This window comes from Saimiri boliviensis, chromosome 12 (genome assembly GCF_048565385.1).
Source record: "Saimiri boliviensis isolate mSaiBol1 chromosome 12, mSaiBol1.pri, whole genome shotgun sequence".
Classification (NCBI taxonomy): domain Eukaryota; kingdom Metazoa; phylum Chordata; class Mammalia; order Primates; family Cebidae; genus Saimiri; species Saimiri boliviensis.
In genome coordinates this window covers 50,526,012-50,534,817 of record NC_133460.1, presented here as the reverse complement: position 1 = coordinate 50,534,817, position 8,806 = coordinate 50,526,012, and the positions used below count along the sequence as shown (strand labels likewise).

At 53.6% G+C, this 8,806-nt stretch overlaps 1 protein-coding gene across 2 annotated transcripts in view; it reads right to left on the bottom strand.

Annotated features, from left to right (window-relative positions):
* Positions 1 to 4,512: 4,512 nt before the first annotated feature.
* UNC5B (unc-5 netrin receptor B) overlaps positions 4,513 to 8,806 on the bottom strand; it is a 93,079-nt gene continuing 88,785 nt past the window's right edge. For both annotated transcript variants that reach the window (XM_039478265.2, XM_039478266.2), the window contains one exon: positions 4,513 to 8,328. In XM_039478265.2, coding sequence (XP_039334199.1) covers positions 8,163 to 8,328 — 166 coding nt within the window. In that variant the 3' untranslated portion in view covers positions 4,513 to 8,162. The remainder of the gene's footprint in view (positions 8,329 to 8,806) is intronic.

Here is an 8,806-nt window from a genome sequence, read left to right as displayed (position 1 = left end):
CTGCTAAGAAAAGTGAGAAATGAATGATATGCTGAGACAACTTGATGCTTCAAGAAAATGCTGAGCAGGCACATTTCTTTGTGAAGTGAATTGCTGGTTTGGCGGCTTCTCTCAGTCACATGACTGGGCAGTTTGGAGACATGCGTGTTTTTGACCCTTGGTCTGTGGACAAACTCCTGAGGCCCAGCTTCTTCGAGCTGACCCCAATGCCCAGGAGCACATCCATGTGAACCCAGGGCAGGTGACCAGTAGGGGGCCACACCCCTCTGTCCCTCCCAGACCCCAGCCTGCTCCTGTACTCTCTTGGATTCTGCCAGGCTGCATACACATCACCAACTCTGGAGGTGGGGCAGCTAGAGGGATCCCTTCCCATCTCCCTGCGCCAACCCCCCACACTCTGTGGGTACCATCTCAGGCTGTATGGTACCAGCTATGACAATTCACTCTATTCTACTGTGAGCTGGTTGGGGGCTGGGTCCAGGCCTGATGTACTCCCCTTCCCCAGTGACGGGCTCATCTGTGGATTAGAGCAATACTGATTGAATTTCTAGGTACTGTCATGTTGAGGAAGCCTTTTAGGTCGAGAAACTAGGTGTGCAGATTCAAGCCACCCGCAGTGGGCCTGGCTGCCCAGCCCTTCCTGATTGCAGGAAAGCAGGAACTCACTGGTGCTCCTGCCCTAGACGCTGCAGCTCCTGGGTTGAGATCACTGAGAGGATGCCAACTTACACTCACGTAAACACGCGCGAGTAGGGCCTGCGGACCATCTGAGCAACTCTGCAGCTAGCAGCCTTCACATCTAGCCTGCTAAAGGGGCATCAGCATCTTTTCTTAGTAAGAAGGTTTTTTGTTGTTTTTTTTTTAGAGAGAAGGTCTCACTCTGTTGCCCAGGCTGGAGTGCAGTGGCACCATTATAGCTCACTGCAGCCTTCAACTCCTGGGCTCAAGAGATCGTCTTGCCTCAGCCTCCCAAATGGCTGCAATTACAGGTGTGTGACACCATGCCTGACAATTTTAAAATTAGATTTTTATTTTGTAGAGATGGACTCTTACTGTGTTGTCCAGGCTGATCAGCTACTGGCCTCAAGCAATCCTGCTACCGCAGCCTCTGAAAGTACGGGATTACAGGTGTGAGCCACCACACCCAGCCACGAAGTTGCATGAAAGAAAGCTATTGTAAACTTTTGCTACAAGTGTCTCCCACAAAATGCATACTTGAAAACTACGTCTCAGGGAAACCAACCCTGTGTTGGAAGCCTTTCTCGACTATCAGGCTTGGTCAGGAGCCTCTCCGAGCTCCCAAAGCCCCTCACCCTTTTGATATGCCTACTCTTTTGATTGCAGGCTCCCAAGGGCATCGTGTGTGACTCCTGTCCTTTACCCCAGAGGTGACCAGTGCAATTGGCTGAATGGGTTGTTGAACCAGAGCACAGTCACCCTCCCTACACTATTTCTGTTTTGAAAAATCAGGACTTGGGCCGAGCGCTGTGGCTCACACCTATAATTCCAGCACTTTAGGAAGCTGAGGAGGGTAGATCACAAGGTCAGGAGTTTGAGACCAGCCTGGCCAACATGATGAAGCCCTGTCTCTAGTAAAAATACAAAAATTAGTTGGGCGTGGTAGCGGGCACCTATAATCCCAGACACTTGGGAGGCTGAGGCAGAATTGTTCAAATCTGGGAGGTGGAATTTGCAGTGAGCCGAGATCGTGCCACTGCACTCCAGCGTAGGCCACAGAGCAAGACTCTGTCTCAAAAAAATAAAAAAAAAATAGCATCTTGTCAATAATAGTCACTGGATTCTCCAGGGCCCAGTTCTAAGGAGGCTGTGGTCTTGGTGTGAGATGCTTGTGCCGGTGCAGGAGACAGAAGTGGTTTAATGACAGCTTTTCCCATCAAATGATGGAGGAGGGAGACATCGCTGTTGAGGGAGGGGGAGGCAGGCAGCCCCAGCCTTCAGTGGCCTGCACTGGGGCTCTCGGAGAGCTTTAGTTAAAGGTGATGATGGAGCTCCAGGATGGTCTGGTTGAGCCTTAGCAACAAAATGAGACTGTCTCGGTAACAGCAAGCAAGGGAGAAGCCAGGGACGTCCGCAGGTTGTTAAGGGAGCCTGCTAGCCAGCGGGAGGGACCGTGCTGACAAAAGGAATTTCTGAGCAGTTACTGGAAAAAGAAAACGGTTTCATGTTTAAACCTCAAGGGTTTGAGGCTCCTGGATCAAATCCATTGTATTTAAATATTTACACCTACAAATATGTTTGTATGTGCACAGATCTTCCTAGGAGGCTACAGAAGAAATGTAGCAATTGCCTCTCTCGGGGTGGGGGACTAGGGACAGGGGAGGAGGCGGAAACAAGGTGGAAACAGAGGAAGGAGGGAAATCTACTTTTCACCTATTCTGTTGGACTTTTTAATTTTTTTTAAAAAAATGGTAGGCATGTATCATTTTCAATTAAAATGGACAAAGGTTTTGAAAATTTGGGCGGGACTAGACGAGGTTTTCCTGTGTCTGACCTCAAGCGATCAGCTGGAGTTGGAGTGGATTTCCTCTTCTTAGGGTCCCTAGTGGAGAAGAGGGGACACCTTCATGAGTGACAAGCCTGCAGTGTGCTGGCTGTGCCAGGCTGACTGATTGGGTGGGTTCTCATGCCACTGGCCCTTCACTAGGCACTTCACTGGGCAGCCACACAGCCCCAGGCTGCAACCAGCCCCCTTGCTGCCTTCTCCTGGTTGTTCCTCCACCGTCCCCTGGGCTTGGCATAGAAAGGAGGGCCCAAGGGATGCGGCTGTCACACTCCTGCCTACAGCCAGGACCCCCGCCCCATTACAGAATTACATCAGCCAGAGGGCTCTCACAGAGCAGCAGGTCTAAGTCCCACATTTCACAGATGGAGAAACTGAGGCTCAGGGAAGGATAGTGACTCCACAGCACTGGAGCTAGGACCCACATCCCCTGCTGTCTCTTTCCTCTTTGTACCAGAACTCTTTATACCCCACCTGCTGCCCAACTTGATTTTAGGTGAGCTGCCAAGGGACAGTGGCAGGTAGAGAATGAAGGAGTTAAATGGGTCCCCTTGACTCCTGGGGAACCCCAGATGACTACCTGCCTACATGTGGGGGCTACTTGCATGAAATAGCTGCCCCATGCCTGGCTCTGCCCACTTTTTAGCTGAGCTGCTGCCTGCCCCCTGTATCCCTCTTTACCACCCCCGCCCCATCCTCATGAAGCTGTCTCTTTCCTCTTCTCCTTTATAAATCCTTACCTGCAAATCATTTCTGCTAGGAAGGTCATGCTGCATGTGACCACTCCGGATCCCTGGGTCCCCAGGGAAAGATGGTGATCTGAGCCTGGGGGTCTGTGTGCAGGTGGGTGCCAGTGTGCCCTGCCTGCCCCCTCCCTCGCGAGAGGACAGACGTGGGTTTTCCCTTGTCTTGGTAACTTCTAGTCTCAGACCCAGCCCACAGGTGCTCCCCACTCCCGGGGGACAGTTAGGTGATAGAGCCACATGGAACCCAGAGCCACAGGTCCCAGAAAGTCAGGGCTGGCAGGGCCTATAGGCACCAAATACTCAGGGTGTGAAAACAAGTTCCCAGGCCAAATATATCTGGGATCTCTGTGTTAATATGAGGAGACCAGCTTCTTCCTGCAGGACTTCTCAGAGCCTTTAACATGCTGATGGACAACATGACTATCCAAGATGGGGCCAGTGGGTGCTCTTACCCCAAACTTAAGACACCACAGACTCTACTCATGGAGCAGGCAATCCATGCTGGGAAATGCTCAGGCCACACTCAACGCACAAAGGGAAAGACTGGAGGTCCACAGGGCGGAGGGGACCAGCTGAAACAGGGTTGCTGGCAGTCTAGCAGCACCTCTGTGCACCTTGGAACAAAGCACCCTCTCCTCAACAGTAAGGTATTGCTTTTATTAGCACAAGACCCTTTACTGCCATCTGCTGGAAACATCTCAGCAAATACACAAATCTACAACATATGGGGAGTGGACCATCCTCCCCTTTAGATACGGTACTCTTGTCCAGTGTGTTACTTACCCAACCATGCCTGGCAGCCCCCACCCTTTCATCACTCCCTTTCAGCCTACCTAATAGTCATATATTCTAGGTGAGATTTCTGAAGTGACCCCTCAGCCTCAGCGCCCTTGGGGATCCCCCCTTTCTGAACTCCTCAGAGACGGACAGGGATGCCTGGGCTTCATCTCTGTGTTGTTCCTCTCACCCATGACCTAGCCCCCGTCAGACTCACAAGATGAACTCCTGAACAGATCCAGCAGGGACCACGATCCAGATGCAGCACGGGCTCTACCTTGCTGTGTGACTCTAGGGGCTCTCTGAGCCAGTTTTCCCTCCTACAAAATGAGACAGTGGGGCTTGATCATCTACTGGGGGTCAGAGAGCTCAGAACTGACAGTGACACCTTCACCTTCCATGGAATTTTGAGAAGAGCAGCGCAGTCATTCCCAGTTGCCAACAGGAAGACAGCCAATGCCACCTGGATTTTATTAGACTAGGAAATATAATTTATTTCATAAAAATTAATTTTGTTACAATAGGAATGCTAAAGGTTATTTAGAGGTTGGAGTTTACAGAATAAACAGAGGTGGGACTGGGGGCCATCCCTGGGGCCCTGCACTCCCCCCCAGGCATATAACCGTGTCCCTGGCCCTGGCAGGGGTCCAGCCCTTTGCCCCCCTGAGAGCTCCCTGCATTGAAGCTCCTGGTCACCTCTCCTAAGGGACCAGCTCAGCTGCCTGGGAGCTGGAGAACATGGACCAGAGGGCCCTGGAGGGTCCAGGAGATGAGGAGGGTCCCCTGCATCCTCAGGAGAAGCCCTGCCCCTGAGCTCTGGAGCGGTGGGGGGGGGCACTGTGAGAGAAGGCAGAGGGAGAGGCACGTAGAAGATACACTGACTGACCCTGTGGGCTCAGGGAGGGCAGAAGACAGGCACACCAACCTCCAGATGTCCAAACCTGGGACGCAGAGGCAGCGCGCACACACAAATATACACACACACACACACACACACACACACGCTCAGGTGGGGACACGCGCACGTGTTCTCGGAGGGGCAGTCTGATGTGCCCACAGAGAAAAGCACAGGCACGCACACACGCACCCCAGAGAGGAGAGAGATAGAAACACCTGTGTAAGGGCCCCGCCACCTTCAACAGTACCTGAGCTGCTGCCCACCAGGTACACGCCCTGTGGAGCTGCCTCTTGGGTCTGAACTGGAGGAGAAACCACTGATCCCACCCCAGAGGCAGGCAGCCTCCACAGACGGATGGAGTCGGCGAATCCTTTTCTGGGAGTTTCTCATAGAGCGGGACAGTTTGAACCCTCCCAAGAGGCTCCAGCCAATTGGTCTGTGCTCCGGGACATGGTGCACATTTCCGGAAGTCAGACTGAAAATGGCACCTGGGTGGCTGGCTGCACCTCATCCGTCAAGCTCCTGTCCTGGGGGCAGAGCAAGCAGCTTTTGAGGGTGGGGCGGGGAGGACAGAAAAGAACAGGGAGGCTGGCACGGCAGACCACAGGGTCCCCTACAGAAGCCTAGCACAGAGTGTCTGAACCCAAAGAGCCTCGGACCACAGCCTTCTAGGTATGAAAAGGACACTGAAGCCCAGAGAAGGCAGTGATATGCCTGAAGTCACACAGCAGTTTAACGGCAGATTGGCAACTTGATTCCTGGTCTTTGGACTGCCAGGCTGCATGTGGGCACTTCAGAGTCTGCGAGCAGAATGGCACCACCTGTCACCACGTGTGTGGTCTAGCCTGGTCAGGCTGACCTCAAAGCCACGTGACCGAGGCCCACACGTGTGCAGGGGCTAACAGTGACCAGTGAGGCCGAGCACATGGGAGGGGCACTTTGGCAGGGAAGGCTCACTGCCTTCATCCAAGGCAGCATCCACACGTGACACACCAGGGTGGGGAGCCTTGGTCTCAACCTCAGGGCCCAGCCAAGGCCCAGCCCTTGAGGCAGACCTGGCCCCTCAGCAGCCCTGGTGGAAGGAATCCTCTCTCACATCTCCAGGCAAGTCCTCCTCTGCCCACAGCCAGGCCACACCACAGCGGGGCTAGTGGGTGGTCAGAAGCCCCATGAGCCACTGAGTCCATGGCAGGGAAGCCAGGCTGGGGATGCTGGCTGGAACTGAGGCCCTAAAACCTGCCTTCCTCTCATGATATCAGACATTCAAAGGCCAGGATGTGCTGAGAGGGGTCCCAGCAGCTGCTCGGAGGCCTGCTGGGGCATGCCCTAGGGTCAGTGCCTAGAGCTGTCAGGGAAGGTGGTACCTGCCTTGCCTGGAGTGCTAAGAGGGAGGGAGAGGCCTTTGATGAGGCCTCTATGCTGACTGCAAGATCCTGGTCCCAGCCACTGGCAGGCAGCTGCATGAGGCCGGGGACTCATGCTGCCCCATGCAGGGCCCTGGAACAGGTTGGGTGGAGGTGGTGTGTGCCGGCCCTCCACCCTGGCAACCCCGCCCACTGGGGAAGGTTATTTCAGATCTCCCAGACTGTAGAGGGGGGGTGAGAGGAGGGTTACAGGAGGTGCTTGTGGAGATCAGAGCTGGAAAACCAGCTTCTCAGCCTCCTCCTTCACTCCTGGGCAAAGCACAACCAGGCCACCAGCCTCCCAGCCTCCCACGCTGCAGGGCTGACTGACACTGGGAAGCTCAGGCTTCCGTAGCTAGAGCGGACCTCTCAGCCATCACTCTGCTTTACAAAAGGAGAAACCGAGGCTGGGGAAGGCTAGTTTCTGGATTCCTGGCCATCAAGAGAGCACCACCCTGCTCCAGTCCACCTGCTCCAGAGGCTGCTGGGTAGAGGAGGGGATGAGGGTGTCAGGGCTGGAACCACCCTAGGGTAAAGCTATCCTGCCCACAGGAGAGAGGTGCCCGTGGAGGACTATCCCCCCCCCCACTTTGTCCCTCTGTTCAAGTCCCACTTCTGGGCCACATTCCTTTCTAGGAGCCACCAGACCAAAACTAGACTGGAACATTCTCCCTGGCTCACAGCTGGACTGGCCAGTCCTCTTCTATCCCAACTTTCTTAATCCAGGTTCCCAGGAGCCAGAGACATCTCCCTGGGGCTGCGGGAAGGAGGGCCACCCACTCCGGCCCTCAGCACTCCTTGGCTTTATGGATTCAGCATCTGCTTTAAGATTTTAGAGGGAAATCTAACCATCTAAATCTAGACAGTGAAAACCCTGTCTGACCTACATCCTGCACAACTGGGGAAACTGAGGCCTTGTCCGAATTTAGTCCAAGATGAATTCATTAGCAGCAAAGTACTCTCTGTTCAGTCGTTCTCCCCACAATGCACACGCGTACGCGTGCACACACACACACACACACACACACTCACACACACAGGCACATTCACTCCTGGTCAGAAGTGTGAGCCTGTCCATTCTCATCCACACTCAAGAAGAGAGTTTTCTATTTTTTTGTGTGTTGTTTTTCATTTTCTTTTTTTTTTTTTCTTAAAAAGGACTTATCCAAATATTTGGATAATAAATCATTTGCGTTTCCTAAGAAACTGGGTTTTTCTTTTCCCTTGTGGTTTTGGTGTTTTTCTTCTTTGAGCCTTACTAAAGCAGTCTGAAGCTTGCTTGCTTTCTTCCCTTTGCCTTTTTGCTTTTGGACAGGAGAAAGCCGTTTGTCTGAATTGTACTCGACTCTTCAAAGAGGAAAAGGGTGTGGAAGCCGAAGGGGGCTTAGGGAGAAAGGAGAAATCGATAACGGAGGAGGAAAATGAAGAACAGAACTAAAACCCATGGAACCCAGAAGTTGTCGGGCTGAGGGTGGGGAGTGGGGGACTGGGGGGTGGGGGTGGAGGGAGATGCCTCCTGCCTGCCCCCACCAACTGCCTCCAGAGGCTTCAGCCCCATCTTGGTTCCCACACAGAGATCTGAGGCCAAGGGAGAGAGCGTGTGGAATGGAGATGGAACTGTGGGCCCTCTAACAACAGAGTACATGGATTTTCTAAGGCTGGTCGTGGTCTGGGGAGGGGGGAAGGGGAGGAGGAGGTGAGGCAACTCTGGCTGTGAACTGGGAGGAAGCAGAGGCCAAATATCCCATCAGGAGGCTGCCTCGGGCCTCCCTCCCCTGCCTCCTGCCAGTCCCTGCCAGCCTGCCTTCCCAGGAGGCTCAGCAGTCTCCGTCGGTGGCCACAGCCACCAGCATCTCACTCTTGCCCATCTCCTCCAAGGCACTCGCCAGGCTGTTGAGGTCCCCATCATCCTGCTGCAGAGCTTCCCAGAGGTCCAGGATCACACCCGTGGGGCTCGCTTTGGTGGCAAAGTAATTCAGGTACCTGGCAGAGGGAAGGAGGGCACTGAGATCCCCAAGCACTCAGCCCTTCCCCGGAGCTTGCGGGTAAAGGGGCACAAGGGGAAGTGGGAAGGCTGTAGGCTTTGGAGTCCCAGACTCCTGGGTCTGAATTCCAGCTACCGTGTGGCTCTGGGCAAGTCAGAACCTGTGGCTCAGAGTCTCAGTCTCCTTGACCCCAAAATGAGAACAATGCCAGTTACCTCTCAACAAGATCCAAGATCATGTGAAGTCAGATCACCCTTACTTTACATGATCTAGTGTTGTCTCTAGCATGCAACCATGTCGTTCATCATCATCGTTATTATTATCATTGAAAGACACTGGCCCCAAGAGAGAATGGCCACGTCCAGCATGTGGTCGTTCCTCCCACCTGTGCTCCCTCCTGCTCCCATGAACTCCCCTGACAGGAGGAACAAAGCTTTAGCCATCTTTGTAAGTCCTACTCATTTCTATGTAAAATG